The sequence below is a fragment of the Orcinus orca genome, chromosome 8, assembly GCF_937001465.1.
Source record: "Orcinus orca chromosome 8, mOrcOrc1.1, whole genome shotgun sequence".
In the NCBI taxonomy this organism is placed as follows: domain Eukaryota; kingdom Metazoa; phylum Chordata; class Mammalia; order Artiodactyla; family Delphinidae; genus Orcinus; species Orcinus orca.
Genome location: NC_064566.1, coordinates 45,959,768 through 45,978,750, shown reverse-complemented (window position 1 = coordinate 45,978,750; position 18,983 = coordinate 45,959,768). Strand labels below are relative to the sequence as shown.

At 38.0% G+C, this 18,983-nt stretch overlaps 1 protein-coding gene across 5 annotated transcripts in view; it reads left to right on the top strand.

The window, feature by feature from the left end:
- ZNF143 (zinc finger protein 143) overlaps positions 1-18,126 on the top strand; it is a 54,770-nt gene extending 36,644 nt beyond the window's left edge. For 4 of the 5 annotated variants that reach the window (XM_033404550.2, XM_033404548.2, XM_033404547.2 and 1 more), the window contains 5 exons: positions 647-874; positions 3,384-3,532; positions 5,701-5,862; positions 16,142-16,288; positions 17,134-18,126. In XM_033404550.2, coding sequence (XP_033260441.1) covers positions 647-874; positions 3,384-3,532; positions 5,701-5,862; positions 16,142-16,288; positions 17,134-17,217 — 770 coding nt within the window. In that variant the 3' untranslated portion in view covers positions 17,218-18,126. Of the gene's footprint in view, positions 1-646; positions 875-3,383; positions 3,533-5,700; positions 5,863-15,026; positions 15,132-16,141; positions 16,289-17,133 lie in introns of those variants that run through there. The other variant, XM_033404551.2, reaches the window with a different exon arrangement.
- Positions 18,127-18,983: the final 857 nt, after the last annotated feature.

Below are 18,983 nucleotides of genomic sequence, written 5' to 3'. Positions count from 1 at the left end.
TGGTCAGGGAACTAGGTCCCACATGCATGCTGCAGCTAAAAGTTCGCATGCCACACAACTAAGGAGCCCACCTGCTGCAACTAAGGAGCCTTGGAGCCCCAACTAAGGAACCCGCCTTCCACAACTAAGACTTGGCGCAACCAAATAAATAAATAAAAATTTTTAGAAAATAAATAAATAAATATATTTTTTAAAACCCTTAGGGTAAGCTACATTAGTTATACTAATAATTGCATTTATTATTGCCATTATTAGTAAAGTATCACTAATGATATCTAGATTATCTAGTTACAGGTAACAATAACAGTTTCACCAAATCTTAGAGTTAACTGGGCAATAAACATCTCCATCCTTATTTTTCACATCCCTTGTAATTAAGGGGAAAGTAGTATTCAGGCATGGGATGAGACTCAGGGTGCAGACCACCTTTTGATCCAAGTTGAAACCATAGTTAAGGAGTCTTTTCTTGTTCACTGCCTCCTAGCAAGATAGAAAGGGATTTGACAGCTATTTATTTTTGCCACTAGAGGTTCCCTCTCTCTGCCTCCTCCCCCACCCCCTCCCCCCTCCCCCCACCAGAAGGTATGGAATGATTATGCCTTCATAGGTAAAAGTTGATTTTTTTGTATGTGTGTGCTGTTCTTAGGGGAAAAGCCATATGTTTGTACAGTCCCTGGGTGTGACAAAAGGTTCACAGAATATTCCAGTTTGTACAAACATCATGTTGTTCACACTCACTCCAAACCGTACAACTGTAACCACTGTGGGAAGACATACAAGCAGATCTCCACGCTGGCCATGCACAAACGGACAGCTCACAATGACACTGAGCCCATCGAGGAGGAGCAGGAAGCCTTCTTTGAGCCTCCCCCAGGTAAGGGTTTTTTCCAGTATGTCTATGTCTGTGTTTGAAAATCAGCAGTTATGAACGTAATTTATGACTTAAAGCATTTTCTCAAATCATAAAGTTTTTCAAATAGTCACACAAACATATCATTTACAGCTGTGATAATTGCTATCAAAGAAAGGCGCTTAATGCTCTGGGATATAAGAGGGGAAGTTAGTCTAGTCTCGTAGGTCAGAGAAGGCTCCCCTGAGGAAGTTATTTTTGGAGAGATCTACAGGGTGAATAAGGGTTAACTTGGTGTAGAGTCAGGGATGTGGGGGGTTGGGGGGGTGGTAAACAGGGAGCAAAGGCAAGAGAACGATCCAAATAGAGGGATTGGCACAAGCGAAAAGCCCGGAGGTGGGAGAGAGCACAGTAAATCGGAGAGACTGAAAGAAGCCTGGCCAGCATGGCACTTCTGCTTGGGAAGGTGGTATGAAATGAGACTGCACAGCAAGTCAGGGGCAGCCTAGACTATTTGGGTGTATTAAGATGTTGGTCTTAATCATAAGAGCAGTGAAGCACTCCCAGATAACTCTTAGTTGATTCATGTGCTATTCAGTAGTGTTGTTGGAGACAAAAACATTCATTTCAATAAGGATAAACTCTTGGAAAAAATATTTTAGAGAATTAGATTCTATGATTTCAGTTAAATAAATCAGCATAGTTAAACAGGTAAAATGAAGTAGGTTTTTCTAAAACAAACAAACAAAAAGAAACATATGTTGTCCTATTTCATTGAGTACCTTCTAAATGGAGTAAATTTGAAAATTAAAACATCTTTACCCATTCTTAACAACTAGTATTGAAGTGTTGAAAAACATTTAGGTAGGAAAAAAATGGTTGGAGAATAAGGAAAAGAACAGATCATTCACTGTCTACTCAGATAATTCCCTGGAGTTCTAATTTGTCTTTTCAGATATCAGTCATGTGATAGTAAGAAAATAACAATTCCTTCACTCTTCTATTTTTTAGTTTTTTTATTTTTGGCCACGCCACATGGCTTGTGGGATCTTAGTTTCCTGACCAGGGATTGAACCCAGGTCCCTGGTAGTAAAAGTGCCTAACCACTGGACCACCAGGGAATTCCCCCAAATTCCTTCACTCTTGAATGCTATGCTGTTTTCTAGCCAAAGCAGTGTAAGTGTGCATTGTTAGATATCACAACAGCTGCTAAATCGTTACAATTAGAAAGCAGACTTTCATGATGTCAAACTTAGGTTTAAGACTGTTCCTCTTTTAAGCTTCCTCAATCTCTTCCTTAAATGTTGATATTTCAGATTGTCAAAATTTCTTGTGTTCTAGAAGATAATCTATAATAATATACATTTTGTTAAAAAAATTAAAGTAAGATTGTTTTTCCAAGAATAAGGATGGGTTTATGTTCCTTTTCTCCCATATGGTCCCCTAGGTTTTGAACCCATTGGAATAATGGTATAATAATAAATATAATAAATAGCCATGGAACAGAACAAAAAGAAATGAAGTAATGAGTGTCATAGAGATTACACCATGATGACTATAGCTGTATGAGTGTAGGCATCAACCACAACTTTGAGAAGTACTCATAAATTAGCATATAAAGTCCTTCTTTGAAGGAAAAAAAAATATTTACCCTTTTTCTGGCATCATGAGAGGTGGAAAGCAATAGAAGAGAGGGATCAATAATCTTCCTGGTTGCCAAGTATGGCAATAATTGACTATTGAAATTGCTGTTTACTTGCTGGTTCTTTGTGAAATAAAGAAGTGGAGGGGGGCTCCTGTTCTGTTACTTACTAAATGGTTAACCTTAACCCAGATAATATGCCATTACGTTGTCTTTACACAATGATGTCACTGTGTACTCATGACTTATAATCAGTCACTTGTGTTAAAAGAGTAAGTAACTTAGTGTTAGTACGTTGTGTTTACATACCATTCTGGTTTTGTGGTTAATGTTTATGAAGGTTGTCTTATCATTTTTAGCAGCTTCTTAAGTGACTGCAAGGACTTAGTGCATACTTGCCATGTTGGAAGGGTTATTTGCCAGTTAGTCTCCCTGTACAGTTCCCCCACTCCCTGCCCCAGCACACATGCATGGTATCACATAATTACTCCAAATAAGAGAATAAGCAAGGTCTCTCAAAATTAGAACAGTTACACTTTATGTGGAAAAGTTTGGTTTGGTCTGCTTTGATTTGGTTTGGCTTTGCAAAAGAGGAGGTGGAGAGATTGGCAGGAGGTGCTGGAAGCCATTTTCATGGTTTAGAATTTAGGGACTTCCCTGGTGGTCCAATGGTTTAGACTGCACTTCCAATGCAAGGGCCTCGGGTTCAATCCCTAGTCAGGGAACTAAGATCCCACATGCCACATGGCCAAAGAAAAAAAAACATGATTTAGAATTTAATACACATGCCATTTAACTTTTGTCAGTTTTCTCTGTAATATTTAAAATCTCCTCTGTTTTCTAAACAGCTTGGTTGTTTGATCAAATGAATAATTCATTTGTTTTAAACAGGTCAAAGTGAAGATGTTCTTAAAGGGTCCCAGATCACGTATGTTACAGGTGTAGAAGGGGACGATGTTGTGTCTACACAAGTAGCCACAGTAACCCAGTCTGGGTTGAGTCAACAGGTTACACTCATATCCCAGGACGGGACTCAGCATGTAAGTACCCGCCAAAAGTCAAACAAGTTAAATATTTCTCTGAGCCTGGGCTTGAAAGGCAGGTTGGGTCCCAATTGAGGAAAGCCTTGAATTGGGGCACAGAGTTTGGAGTTTAGCTTGTAGGCAGTGCTGGATCTCCTGGAGGCTTTCTAGTAGCCTGTTGAAAGCGACTACCTGCAGGGAGATTAGTAAAGAGAGAAGGTTTGTGACTCTGTAGAATTCAAATGGTGTTATGGGTATTGTTCAAATGTGAGGTGGTGAAGGTCAGAACCACAGTGAAATTGAGGGCTTGAAAAGTAATAGATCCATATGAAACCCAATTCAGAGAAGGGATAGGATTGAGAAGTCAGCAGAGGTTTGGCTGAGGTGACGAGGACATCATTAAAGATCCTGGCAAGTCAGTGATGGGCACATCTGTAAAATTTCCAGAGTGTGACTCTCTCCCTACCTGGAATCATGGGAGTTCACTTAACTAGCTTCACAGAATTAATAGAAGAGGTATCTTGATTTCCCCAGGAAAAGCAATATAATGGCTGTTGTTCAATAGTCAAACTTGTCATTGTTTTCTAGATGCCACTAGCCTAAAATAATTCAGACTTGATTTCATTTTTAAGCTCTAGCTAAGGTTGTCTTAATAACTGGTGGAAATAGACATATGGGGTTCTTTATCCTTCTATATCTACCTCTTCCATGGAGAACTCTCTTCTTACCTGTCTCTCTCGGACCTTTACCTCCCATGATTAATTTGCCCTCTGTGTTGATAACTGTTAATGTGCTGATGTTAGCTAGAAGGCAGAACGTATTCAGGATAGGAAAATAAAAAGCACTTGTACCATCCCATTCATTCCTCTTCCCCTTACTTTTGACATCACTAATTCTACACAACACTCTTTGTCCACTCATTGGCATATAAGATTTAACATATTTACTAACACAATTTTAATTCAGCATCAACCCTAAGCCTTTTTTAAAAATTAGGTCATCACAGATAGGCTCTGTGGAGGTCATTTGATCTAACTTCCTTCCCTTCCTATGCTGGAGAAATTCCCTCTACAGCAGCCCCCATATAGATGAGGCAGTTTCTCTCTGAAGAGACAGTCTGTTCCATTGCTGGATAATTTGAGGGTTTATCAGACTGAAACTTACCACTGTGTCATCCACTCATGGCTTTTCTCTGACCATATAGAATGTGTCTAATCCCTCTTCATATGTTTTAAAGCAGCTATTTTCCCCATCCCAATGTTGTATTTTCTCTAGATATAACCTTCCCATTTCCTTTAGGGATTTCTATTCCATTCCTTCGGTCAATTAAAAAACAAACATTTATTGAACCCAATGACAGATATTTTGGTAAAGTTAGTGTGGGGGGTACTGGAAGGGGGGGTATCATAGTCTAGTAGGAGAGGGACGTTCCTAAAATGAAAAATAATTTCTCATAATGATGGGTATATAATCGACAGGTATGTAAAGTGTTGTGGCAACCTGGAGGAAGGGGTAAATGATGCTTCCTGAAGGAATCTTGGAGGCCCTTGTAGAGAATGGCCATTCAGCTAGATCTTGAAGAATTTTTATGAGTTAGCCAGGCAGAGAGTGAAGGAAAGGGCAAAGTCACAAAAATATAACAGAATATGACAGTCCCGGGGATGCAAATGATCTGTTGTGGCTGGAGTGCCAGATTTGTGTGCTGGTTTGGAAGTAGTGAAAGATGAGTCTGGAGAAGCTGTTTAAGGCCAGATGATGAAAGGTCATGAGTGCCATGTAAGAAGTCTGAACTGTAGTGATGGGGAGTCACTGGGGATTTGAGCAGGGAGCATAATGAAATTTGTTTGTTTTTTAGAAAGGTGACAAGGTAGAGGATGATTAGGGACGGGTTAGACTAGATATTTGGAAAGACATTGTATTGTAGAAAATTAGATGAGAGAAAAATAGGGGTCTAAATTGGCAGTAGAGATGGAGAGGAGTAAATGCATTTAAGGAATATTCAGTTTTTCCAATAAAGATATTAAAAAAAAAAAAGCAATATGCAGTTTTTCTGATGACCTCTTTCCATTGTAAAATGCTTATCTGCTCCCAGAGTAGACTTATACAAGGATTAGGCCTAGCCCTTAATAAAGACTGCCAGATAAAACAAGAAACATTGCCTGATTGTAAAATGCATTGTATTGCAGGTGAACATATCTCAAGCTGACATGCAGGCCATTGGCAATACCATCACAATGGTAACACAGGACGGAACGCCCATCACAGTACCTGCTCATGATGCAGTCATCTCCTCAGCAGGAACACACTCTGTTGCTATGGTTACCGCTGAGGGTACAGAAGGGCAGCAGGTAATTGCTTTTTTCTTTTATATCAGTCAATACATATGTCAATATCAAAACCGTTACATAGATGTACAGTGTGATATAGTGGTTAAGCACACAAACCTCAGATTGAATCCCAGTTTTACAACTTCTTAGCTACATAACCCTCTGAGTCTCAGTTTTTCCTTATCTGTAAAATAGGAGTGATTATTGCATCTACCCCATGAGGTTAATAGAAGGATTAAGCAAGATAATGCATATAAAGTAGTCAGCCCAAGTATATATTAAGTGTTCATTAATGGTTGCTCTTCCTATCATCATTATCATCATCAGATACTTAGAAAAAAAATTCATTTGCAAAATTTAATTTTTTGAATATGTAATATATTCACATAATTCAAAAGTCAAAAAGTATATACAGATAGGCAGTGAAAAGTCTTCTTTCCACCCCTGCCCCCATAGAGATAATCCACTTTTATCAGTTTCTTGCGTAATTTTCCCAACAACTCATTAATCATATACAAACAAATACAAATAAAGTCATCTTCCCCTCCTTCCCTTTTTTTAAAATTTTTTTTTATTTTTTTAATTTTTTTTATTTATTTTTTATTTATTTTATTTTTTTTAAATTTTTTTTTTTTAAAGCAGTTGCTTTTTTTTTTTTTTTTTTTTTTCCGGTACACAGGCCTCTCACTGTTGTGGCCTCTCCCGTTGCGGAGCACAGGCTCCGGACGCGCAGGCTCAGCGGCCATGGCTCACGGGCCCAGCCGCTCCGCGGCATGTGGGATCTTCCCAGACCGGGGCACGAACCCGTGTACCCCGCATCGGCAGGCGGACTCTCAACCACTGCGCCACCAGGGAAGCCCCCCTTTTTATGATAGTAAATTCTGTACTCGTCTTCACCTTTTTTTTTTTTTTAACCTTAATAATACATCTAGGAAATCTTTCTATTTCATTTTATAGAGAGTTTCCTCTTTTTTTTTTTTTTTCCTGCCATGCAGCATGGCTTGAGGGATCTTAGTTATCGTAGTTCTCCAACCAGGGATTGAACCCGGGCCCCGGCAGAGAAAGCACCGAGTCCTAACCACTGGACTACCAGGGAATTCCCTCCTCATTCTTTTTTTAAGCTATATCATATTCCACTGTATTGGACATGCCATAATATATTTAAAGTCTTTTGCTGTTTCAAACAACACATAACCTTGTGCACATGTGATTTTGCATGTGTGTGAGTACATCTGCTACTAGATAAATCCCTAGAGTGGAATTGCTGGGTGAAAAAACATATGCATTGGTAATTGTGATAGATATTCCCAGACTTCCTTTCTAGGGTTATACCCATCTACATTCCTAGCTGCAGCCTTTGAGAGTGCCTCCTCCCCTTCTGACAGTCAATATAGTGGTAAAACCTTTGGATTTTTGCCAATCTAATGTATCTCTTTGTAGTTTAATTTTTCATTTCTTTTAAAATAAATGATATTGGTTAATAACATTTAAAAACCCTTCTTGTGCTATGCTGAAGGCAGTGCGGGGTTTCACTGCAGCTGCCTTACCCTGTTCAGTGAAAAAGTCTGTCAGTTAGTAGCTGTCATTCTTCCTAAATTCGGTTATAGATTCAATACCATCACAATAAAAATTCCAGCAGGAATTTTTGAAGATACAGATAATCTGATTCTAAAATTTACATGAAAATACAAAGGACCTAAAATAGCCAAAACAGTCCTGAAAAAAGGAACAAAATTGAAGGTTTTCTACACCTTGAAATAGAAAACTCAGAATCATAAAGCTTCTAGAAGAAAAGTGAATGTTTTTGCAACCTTAAGGTAAAAATTTCTTAGACAGGATACAAAATGCACTAATAATAAATTTTTTTCTTTTCTGATAAATTGGACTTCTTCAAAATTAGTTCTGCTCACCAAAGACAATGTGTAGTAAAAGATTAGATAAGCCCCAAACTGGGAAAAAAATATTCACACTATATCTGACAGTGGACTTGTATTGAAAATATATGACAAACTTCTATAAATCAATAATAAAAAGGTGAACAACCCGTTAAAAATGAGCAGATCAGGGGCTTCCCTGGTGGCGCAGTGGTTGAGAGTCCACCTGCCAATGCAGGGGACATGGGTTCGTGTCCCAGTCTGGGAAGATCCCACATGCTGCGGAGCGGCTGGGCCCGTGAGCCATGGCCGCTGAGCCTGCGCGTCCGGAGCCTGTGCTCTGCAACAGGAGAGGCCACAACAGTGAGAGGCCCGCACACCGCAAAAAAAAAAAAAAAAAAAAAAAAAGATCAAATCATCTGATTGCTTATTTGAACAGACCCCTCACAAAAACAGGTACATGAAAGGCAATAACACGAAAAAGTGCTCAACATCTTTAATCATCAAAGAAATGCAAGTTAAAATCACAAAGAGACACCATTTCAGACACAGGGAAATGGCTAAAATAAAAAAGACAAACAAAACCAAATGTTGGCAAAGAAATGAAGCAACTAGGACATTCAACACACTAGTGAGAGTATAGAATGTTACAACCATTTTGAAGAACTGTTTGGCAGTTTCTTATGAAGTCGAACATACCTCTACCCTATGACTCAGCAATTCCTTCTAGAATATATACCGTATGATTCCACTTACACGAAATCCAAGAACAGACTAGACGATCCATGGTGACAGAAATCAGAAAGTGCTGCTTGGCTGGGGAGGAAATTGATGGAATGAAATATGAAGGAACTATTCTACATCTTGTTTTAAGTGGTGGTTTCACAGTTGTATCTAACTGTCAGAACTCAACAGAACACCTAAGATCCATGCATTTTTATTGTTTCTAATTTTACCTTATGCCAAAACAAACAAAAAACGCAGCCACTAGCTTTCAGGCTGTCTTATGGAATGGTCCCACCTAATCAGTTTGCAGTCATTTCCGTGGCTCTGGGATTCCTGGATGGGTTTATAGCCCAGCTTGGGTAAATACACCTTGTACAGTTGCAGGTCTGGAAAGATAGTGACCCTAAAGCACACATTCTTATGTAGCTTATCTGTAGCCTGTGAGCTAGAAAAGTTCTCAAGAGAGAAGGCTTTGAGGGCTAGAATGAAGCCAGGCAGCTTCCAGCAACTAGGGATATCACAACAGGGATGGGGTTTCACTTGAGGACCTGCTGCTGCTACTGTTCCTTCTGCTGTTAACTACATGTAGGCCATCAGGCAAAAGTTGGCTATCCACTGGGGTGTTTGGACCCCACCTATGAATTATCTGTAACACTTAAATTGGTTGTAACCATTTCTTTACATGCATGGGAAGAAAGTAGTCAGTCCTTCCCCAAGTCTTTTTTTTTTTTTGGTCGTTAAGGTAATTGCATTTCTGAGACTCATTTTTCCAGGTGCCTTTGGAAGCCTAGTTAGCAGGTATAGACTAAAGAGTCAGTGCTTTCCATCTATTTTAGTTAGTTAATTTCAGATTACAAAAGTAATACATATTCCCAATGGAATAAAATAGAGAATCTGGAAATAAACCCTCACATATATAGTCAACTAAATTTTGACAGTCAGAATTTGATCTTTCAGTGGGAAAGGGCTTTTCATTTGTCTTTTCAACAAATGGTGCTGGGAAACCTGTATATCCACATGAGAAAAAATAAAGTTGGACCCTTATCTTATACCATATATAAAAATTAGCTCAAGATGGATTAAAGACCTAAACTTAAGAGCTAAAACTATGAAACTCTTAGAATAAAACATAGGTGAAAATCTTCATGATCTTATTTCTTATGTATGATACCAAATGCACAGGCAATGAAAGAAAAAATAGATAAATTGGATTAGGAGATTATTTCTTACATATGACACCAAAATGATAAGTGATGAAAGAAAAAAATTAATTGAACTTCTTCAAAATTAAAAACACTTGGAAGTTCCCTGGTGGCCTAGTGGTTAGGATTCCAGGCTTTCACTGCCGTTGCCCTGGTTCAATCCATGGTCGGGGAACTGAAATCCCACAAGCCACGGGGAACGGCTAAAAAAAAAAAATTAAAAACACTTGTGCATCAAAAGCCACTACCAAGAAAGTGAAAAGACAATCTACAGAATGAGGGAAAATATTTGCAAATCATACATCTAATAAGGGATTAATATCTAGAATATATATATATATATATATATATATATTTTTTTTTTTTAGGATTTTTTTGATGTAGACCATTTTTTTTTTTTGATGTAGACCATTTTTAAAGTCTTTATTGAACTTGTTACAATATTGCTTCTGTTTTCTGTTTTGGTTTTTTGGCTGAGAGGACTGTGGGCTCTTAGCTCCCCGACCAGGGATCGAACCCTCACCCTCTGCATTGGAAGGCGAAGTCTTAACCACTGGACTGCCATGGAAGTCCCTAGAATATATTTTAAAATAATAAAATAAAATAATAATATTATGAGGGGGAAAATATCTAGACTATATAAAGAATTTCTATAACTCAACAAGAAAAAAGCAAGCAAACGAATTTAAAAATGAGTGAAGGGGACTTACCTGGTGGCACAGTGGTTAAGAATCCGCCTGCCAATGCAGGGAACACAGGTTCGAGCCCTGGGCCAGGAAGATCCCACATGCCGCAGAGCAACTAAGCCCATGCACCACAACTACTGAGCCTGTGCTCTAGAGCCCACGAGCCGCAACTACTGAGCCCGTATGCCACAACTACTGAGCCCCCTGCATTGGGAGCTTGGAGTCTTAACCACTGTGACATCAGGGAAGTCCCTAAACATTCTTTTAAAAGGATTTTTAATATTTACAAAATAATCCATAAAATGGATATACATAACATTAACTCATTCCACATTGATAAATTGTTCTGCAAGCCCCTTGATTATTTTCATAGGAAACAAATTCTAGACATGGAATTATTAGATTAATGGTATGAACTATTTTAAGCTTCTTGCTACATATTGCCAAATTATTTTCTGGAAAGTTTTAGCAATCATGCCATGGATCTAAAAGTGTTCTTGTTTTCACTGTATTCTCACTAGCATTAGGATTTTTTTTATATATTTGCATAATTCACAAGCCAAGGATAAATTATATTTTTACTTTCATTTGTTTGGTGAGGTTGAACATGTTTTTCATATTAGCCTGAAATCTGTTTTTTCTTCATTGAGGTAAAATTTACATACAGTGAAATGCACAGGTTTTTTGTTTGTTTGTTTGTTTGTTGGGTTTTTTTGGCCACAGCACGCTGTTTGTGCGATCTTAGTTCCCCAACCAAGGATTAAATCCGGGCGCCTGACAGTGGAAGCACAGAGTCCTAACCACTGGACTGCCAGGGAATTCCCTGCACAGATCTTAAATTTACAGTTCAGTGAGTTATTAAACATACACACCCATCCCATCCCAAACAGGATCTAGAACATTTCTATCACCCCAGAAAGTTCTCTTGAGACCCCTTCCAGTCAGTCTCCACCTAGTTATTCTGATTGTATTATTTTGTTTGTTCTTAAACTCTGCATAGTGGAGCCAGAGTATGAACTCTTCTGTTTTGGGGTTTTTTCTTTTAACATAATATTTTGGAGATTTATCCATGTTCTTGTTTATAACATCAGTTCATTGTTTTTTATTGCTGAGCAGTATTCTGTGGTAGGAATATCACAATTTGTTGATAGATTCTCCCCTTGATGAACATTTGGGATGCTTCCAATCTTTGATTATTGTGAATAAGGTGGCGGTGAAAATTCTAGTACAAGTATATTTGTACACATATGGTCTCATTCTCTTAGCTAAATACCTGTTAGTGGAATTGCTGGGCCATGGGGTAGAGGTATATTTAACTTTACGTGAAAGTGCCAAACAGTCCTCCAAAGTGGTTTGACCATCATACACTCCCACTAGCAATGTATAAGACTTCTGTTTGTTTCACAGCATCAACATTTTGTGTTGTTACTTTAAAAAATTTTAGCCATTCTAGTGGATGTGAAATGATATATCATTGTGGTCTTAATTTGCATGTAGGTTGCTTAATTTCTTAATATCTGGTACTTCTCTAGATACCTGTTCTTTTTTTTTTTAAATAAGGAAATGTGTTTTTTTTTTTTTTTTTTTTTTTTTTTTTGTGGTACGCGGGCCTCGCACTGCTGTGGCCTCTCCCGTTGCGGAGCACAGGCTCCGGATGCGCAGGCTCAGCAGCCATGGCTCACGGGCCCAGCTGCTCCGCGGCACGTGGGATCTTCCCGGACCGGGGCATGAACCCGCGTCCCCTGCATCGGCAGGCGGACCCTCAACCACTGCGCCACCAGGGAAGCCCTGTTTTTTTTTTTTTTTTAAATAAATTTATTTTATTTTTGGCTGCATTGGGTCTTCATTGCTGTACACGGGCTCTTTAGTTGTGGAGAGCGCAGGCTTCTCATTGTGGTGGCTTTTCTTGTTGCGGAGCACAGGCTCTAGGCACGCAGGCTTAGTAATTGTGGCTAGCGGGCTTAGTTGCACTACGGCACGTGGGATCTTCCCAGATCAGGGCTCAAACCCATGTCCCTTGCTTTGGCAGGTGGATTCCTAACCACTGTGCCACCAGAGAAGTCCAAGATACCTGTTGTTCTTGATTTTTAATTTAAATCTGTTACGGTCAGAGAACATATTCTGTAAGATTTCATTATTTTGAAATTTGAGACTTGTTTTCCCTGTGTCTTTCATTGATTTCCCATTATATTCCATATGTATTTGAAAAGAATGTGTGTTCTGCACTTGTTGGGTGTAGCGTACTACACATTAGGTTAAGGTGGTTGATAGTGTTGTTCAAATATTCTATAACCTTATTAATCATTTCTGTATTTGTTCTAGTTACTAAGAAAAAGGAATTAATACCTCCAACTATGATTGTGGATTTGTATTTCCCTTTTAGTTGTTAGGGGTTTTTTTACTTCCAGTATTTTAAATCTCTGTTATTAGGTGCATACATATTTCATTTTAATTCCTCAAATAACTTCCTAATTATACCCTTCTGTGTTACTTTTTTGTGGTTGCTCCAGGGATTAAAATGTGCATCCTTAAGGTATTGAAGTCTACTTAGACTTAACATTGTACTACTTTACATAAAATCTAAGAACCTTGCAACAGTATATTTTCATTCATGCCCCTACTCTTTGTGCTGCTGTAATATATTTTACATTTACATGTTATAACCCCGGCAATGCAACATTATATTTTAGCATTAAACAGTTAATCTTTTAAGTAAGTTATAGGACAACAGGAAACATAATATTTTATACTTACCCACTAATTTATCATTTCCAGTGCCTTTTATTCCTTTCTGTAGATTTGAGTTTCCATATGGAATCATCCCTTTGGCCTGAAGGATATGCTTCAGCATTATTTGTAGTGCAGATCTACAGTGACAAATTCTGTTTTTGTTTATTTGAAAATATATTATTTCGCCCTTCTTTTTGAAACATTTTTGTTTTGAAGGATATTTTTGCTAGATATGGAATTTTTGGTTGGCAGTTAATTTTTTTCTTTCAGCACTTTAAATTGTCTCTGTCCTTCATTGTTTCTGATGAGAAATCTGCCATCTTCATATCATTGTTCCCCTGTATATAATATATCAGTTTTTCTCTGGCTATTTTCTAGATTTTTTTAGCAATGGGATTATGGTGTGATTTTCTTTGTATTTATCTGCTAGGTTTCTTTTATATAATTATAAGACAATATATATAATATTATAAAACATTATATAATATTTTGTAGAGTATTTGTTTTTTACCAGATTTAGGAAAAGTCTGGCCATAATTTCATCAAAAGTTTTTATTCTGCCTCATTCTGTTTCTCTTTTCCTTCTCGGTCTCTAATTATATGTATATTAACTTGGTATTGTCCCACAAGTTGCTGGGGAGCCATTCTTTTTTTTTTTTAATCTTTTTTTCTTGGTTCTTCAGATGGATAATTCCTATTGATCTTAGAGTTCACTGACCTTTTCTTTTGACATCATCATCTTCTATTAGGCCCATTCAGATAATTTTAGATATTCTCATTTTTGATTGTAGAATTTACTTTTTTTTATAGTTTTCATTTATTTACTGAGATTTCCTCTTGTATGCATTCCATAAGCCTTTTAACATATTTATAATAACTGTGTTAAAGTCCCTGTTTACTAATTCTAACGTTTTGGTCATCTCATGGTCTGTTTCTACTGACTTCATTTTCTCTTGACTCTGGGTTACATTTTCCTCTTCTTATGTGTTGTAATTTTTTTATTGTATTCTGGACATTATGGATGATACATTATAGAGATTCTTAATTTTGTTACCTTTCTCTGAAGAATGTTCATTTTGCTTTGTCAGGTAGTTAAGTTACTTGTAGAGGCTGGGTTTTATACTTTATTAAAGTAGTTCTGTTTTAGTTTTGCCATTTAGTCTCAGGGTGAATCTTCAGTCCTGGGATACAATCTTTACTCCTAAAGTGTGGCTCTTAGGGTTTCAATGGAAAGCCTGAGGTATTTTCCAAACCCTTCTAACTTGGTGGGATTGAAGTTCTAAATCCTGTCTGTCCCGTGGTATCGCTGAAATCTCTTCTCAGCTTTTCAGCCTTCTAGCTGCTGCTTTCTACCAGATTTATTGGAACCCCCCCAACATGTTTGCAGTTCTGAGGTCTTAAAGAATTGGGGGGAGTTTATACACAGGTTTGGGAGCCCCTCTCCCTCTGGTTTTCTCCTTTCTAGGATATCCCTCTCAATACATAGCCATTCTGGCAGCCATAGACTCCATTATCTCTGATAGCTTAAATTGCCCTGTGTTGCTCAGACTGGTGAGTGCCCTCAGTGGAAAAGCTATTTAAACATAGATGTGACCCAGTGTGGTTCTCTTCTTTTAAGAATCCCCTCCGTTTCCTGCCTGCTTTTCATCATTCACCACTGCCTTCAAATGGTTGCTTTTTTATATTTTTTTCCACACTTTATGATTGTTATCTGCAGGAAGGGTTAGTCCAATATAAGCTATTCCCCCACTGCCATACTGAAATCTGTTGCTGGACTATGGAACATTACTGGAATTGATCCAAGCTGAATATCTATTAGCTCTAAAATCTAGCATTTTTAATGGATTAATGGCCAAGTAAAATAGTAGTTTCAGTTTTTAACTTATTCTTTCTCTGAGTTTGGCTGGACAAAATTCTTAAATATATAACAGAAGTAATTGATGCCATTTTCTTTGTTATCCACATAGCAAAAGCTATATTTGTGGTTTAAGAGCCACAAAAGCACTTTTAACCACTTTGACTAGATGCTTCAGGAACAAGATGGAAAGATTCCATGGAATCTAAAAGAGGAAGTGAGTATAACAAGATGTGTTGCTTCAAATTCCCTGGCGGTCCAGTGGTTAGGACTCTGTGCTTCCACTGCAGGGGTCATGGGTTCGATCCCTGGTCAGAACTAAGATCCCTCAGGCCATGGTGAGCCCCCCCCCCCCAAAAAAAGATAGTTGCTATTTTGTCAGTAATGGTACTGGTACTTTGTTTTCCTAGTTAATGGAAATCTTTTTTTTGTTGTTTTTTTTGGCAGCACCATGCAGCTTGCCGGGATCTTAGTTCCCTGACCAGGGATCGAAACTGGGCCCTTGGCAGTGAAAGCACCGAGTCCTAACCACTGGACCGCCAGGGAATTCCCAATGGAAATCTAACTTTATTTTTAATTCTTTTGTCTTATTTTTTATTTTTAAAATTTTTAATTGTTTTTTATTTTTTTAATTTTTTTATGGAAATCTAATTTTAAATGCAACAGATAAACAGGAGAAAATAGTATATCTATCAATGATCCAAACTCGGGAATAAATAGACATATGAGGTGTGAATTAGTCCACGTGTGTAACTTCCCAGGCAGCCTCTTAGGGATAATAGAATCTATGCACAGTCATGTCTCTCCTGGTTAATGGAGCCTGACATAGCGAATCCACTTTTTCAGTGTCCTCTACCCTGTTTTGCCATTGGCTCACTTTATAACCTTAGATACGTCCCGTCTATCTGAGCCTCAACTTGTTCAAATAAAAAAGAGGAGTCCATGGGAATTCCCTTGTGGTCCAGTGGTTAGGACTGCTGCTTCTCACTGCCAAGGGCCCAAGTTCAATCCCCGGTCAGGGAACTAAAATCCCACAAGCTGCATGGCACAGCCAAAAAAAAAAAGAGTCCAGAATAGACAATATGTAAGGTCTTTTCCAGCTTTAGGCTTCTACAAGTGTATCGTCAGAAGGGAGGTTTTCCTTTTGAATTTGAAGACAGTCCCTTGTGTTAAATGGATTTTAACCTATTTAAATCATAGTTTTAATTTTTCTGTGTATTTTTTAAGGTTGCAATTGTGGCTCAGGACTTGGCAGCATTCCATACTGCATCATCAGAAATGGGGCACCAACAGCATAGCCATCACTTAGTAACCACAGAAACCAGACCTTTGACCTTAGTGGCAACATCCAACGGCACCCAGATTGCAGTTCAGGTGGGTACAATGGCAACTGTCCTCCATTGACAGCAGTGCTGCTCAGCTCTCAGCCTTGTACTCTCTGCTTTATGCGTAACCTTCACAGAGGCAGGGCACAGAATCATCTGTATTACTTAGCCACATTAAGGAAATTGCTGCGTTTGAAGTAGACTCAGACTAAAACTTTGTTTTCTACCATCCTTGTATATTCTAGGGGAATTTATAACAAGAAAAATAAAGCTCCTGGTATATATATATACCTGTGTGTACCTGGCCAGCTATCTTTACTCTCAGAATAAAAGTCTAATTAGGCAGGATTCTATAAAGCACTTAAGAGTTATTCCTTGGAAATGAACCTCCTGTAAACATAGACCCCAAGTTAGTCCTCTGAGAATCACTGCACAGCTGTATTTTATGGTGGGAAATGTCACAAGACTGTGAAGAACACATTCTCTGGGAAGTCACTGCATTCAGGCAGAGAATCTAGAATGCAAGGTGTAGATTACCTTTCCTTGGGAAGATTTTTTTTAAATGTATTTACTTGGAAAAGGGTTAGAACATACTCAGGAAAATGTCAGCTATTGGTTTTAATTTAGTTTATGGGCATAAAAGCTAAAGGCTCAGGAAGCTCTCTATCTCCACTGGAAAAGATGAGCATCTTTTGTTCCTTGCATGCGTGAAGGTTTATCAAAATCCTAAATAAAGAAACTGCATCCCCAGCAGGAATTTGTTTTTATGTTTTGTGGATCAGCAGTAGTACCTTAACAAGCCCAGGTGTCAGAGTTACAGAGAGAAATTTTACTTCTGGTATGTTATATTTCTTTGGCATCTTGACTGTGGTTTTGTGTATGTTCCTGTTTCAGCTTGGAGAACAGCCATCTCTGGAAGAAGCCATCAGAATAGCGTCCAGGATCCAACAAGGAGAAACGCCAGGGTTGGATGATTAATCCTCAGAACAATGGAGCAATAAAGGAAGAGAAGCCTTTCATCTTCAGGCAGCAGAGATCCATGAAGCCCGGGCCCAGGAAAATTAGAAATTTTTCATTCCTGAAACACTGTACACATTTTTATGCAAGAGTGGAGAACAGTTTATTCTTGACACTTTTGTGTATATAACCCTTGGAAAAGATTTCCCAAACTGATTCATTGTGTACAAGGAAGTATGAAGTTAGGGTAATACAGTAAATTTTTATGTTACTCTTTTATCAGATTGCAAAATCCTAGAGTCTACATGCAAGACCAGTGAAGTCTTATGGAGACTTATGATGGATTTTTAACTTACTGTGAAAAATTAAAGGCTGTATCTAAAATGTCAAAGATTCTATACATCAAACAATCATAATTCCAAAAGCCATCATGGATAATAAAGGATGTAAAGCCTTTACATATTTCCCTCAGCTAGTAGAGTGTCTGCAGTTTTTGTTCTACTGTATACTTGTCCATTTTTATTTGTATCTTACGGTTTGAAGACTATTCATTATAGTTTTCCATCCCTGTTAACTAACAGCTCTTCAAGCTGAAGTGCTAATTGTATTAGCATTACATTGGATTATATATAAAATTACAAAGTTTGGTTATTTAAAATTAAAAAGTTAAATCCAGTACTTTGGTTTTGTTAAAGATTTTCCTTAGCGTTCAGTTTCTTGTTACTGTTTTTTAAAAATAATAAACTATCAAAGTTTGACCACAGGCTGGAGCCCGGGATAATAGTGCTGTAATTGGAAATGGCTTTACTCTGAAAATTAGGTTAGTGGGTTGGTGTAAATTATTTATTTTTGCTTATGTACTTTTGTTTTAAAGCTTATTTACCCTAAAGTTTATTATTAATTTTGAATACAGCAATTTTTTAAATGTTACCTTTATATTTGTTTCATTAAATTGGTATGGAGGTGGGGGGAAGTGTTGTAGAAAATATCACGAACATAATAAAATACAACACATATATTGAGAGTATATTGTGTATCAAGCACAAAATAAGTACTTTTCCATACATTTTTATCTACTCATAACAATTTTGTGAGATATGTGGGATTTACTACTCCTGTTTGTACATAAGGAAGCTGAAGGTCCAAAGAGGTTAAGTGTCTACCCAGGCCTTACAGCTGTGGTGAGGCAGGGCAAAGACTTAAGAACCCAGACTTTCTGACTCCCAAGTCCAGGGTGTTTTTTCACCACACCACAACTGCCTTCTCAGATGATAACCTGTGGCAGAGATTATCAAGATGAGCTTTGGTGATCTCGATTGCCCAATGACCTAAGCACCTGAAAAACCATCTCTAATGTTGGAAAATCAGTGTGGGGTCTACCAAGGTCCAAAAAAAGGGGGGGAGGGTGTGTGAGGGTTGTCCTGCAACAATCACTTCTTTGCTGTTGTTCACCATGCTTTGTTTGCCAGGGAGCTGAAACGTGGCTGTTTTTCATTTCAAGCCTTACAGTAAAAAGGAAAAAATGTTGTGCCGTTTTATTTAATATAAATGTTATCTTTGATCAGGTTCTTTGAAGTCTTGCTAAAAAGGGTCATGATTTAGTCATTTGAAATGGGAAACCCTTCAGGGTTGGGCGGGGGGATTGGCTGCTTTCCCTTCAGAGCTCTTCATAGATAGATAACATTAGAAAAGGTCTCAATCACCCACCGTCTCAGTCTCCATTCTTTTTTTTTTTTTTTTTTTGCGGTACGGGGGCCTCTCACTGTTGTGGCCTCGCAGGCTCAGCG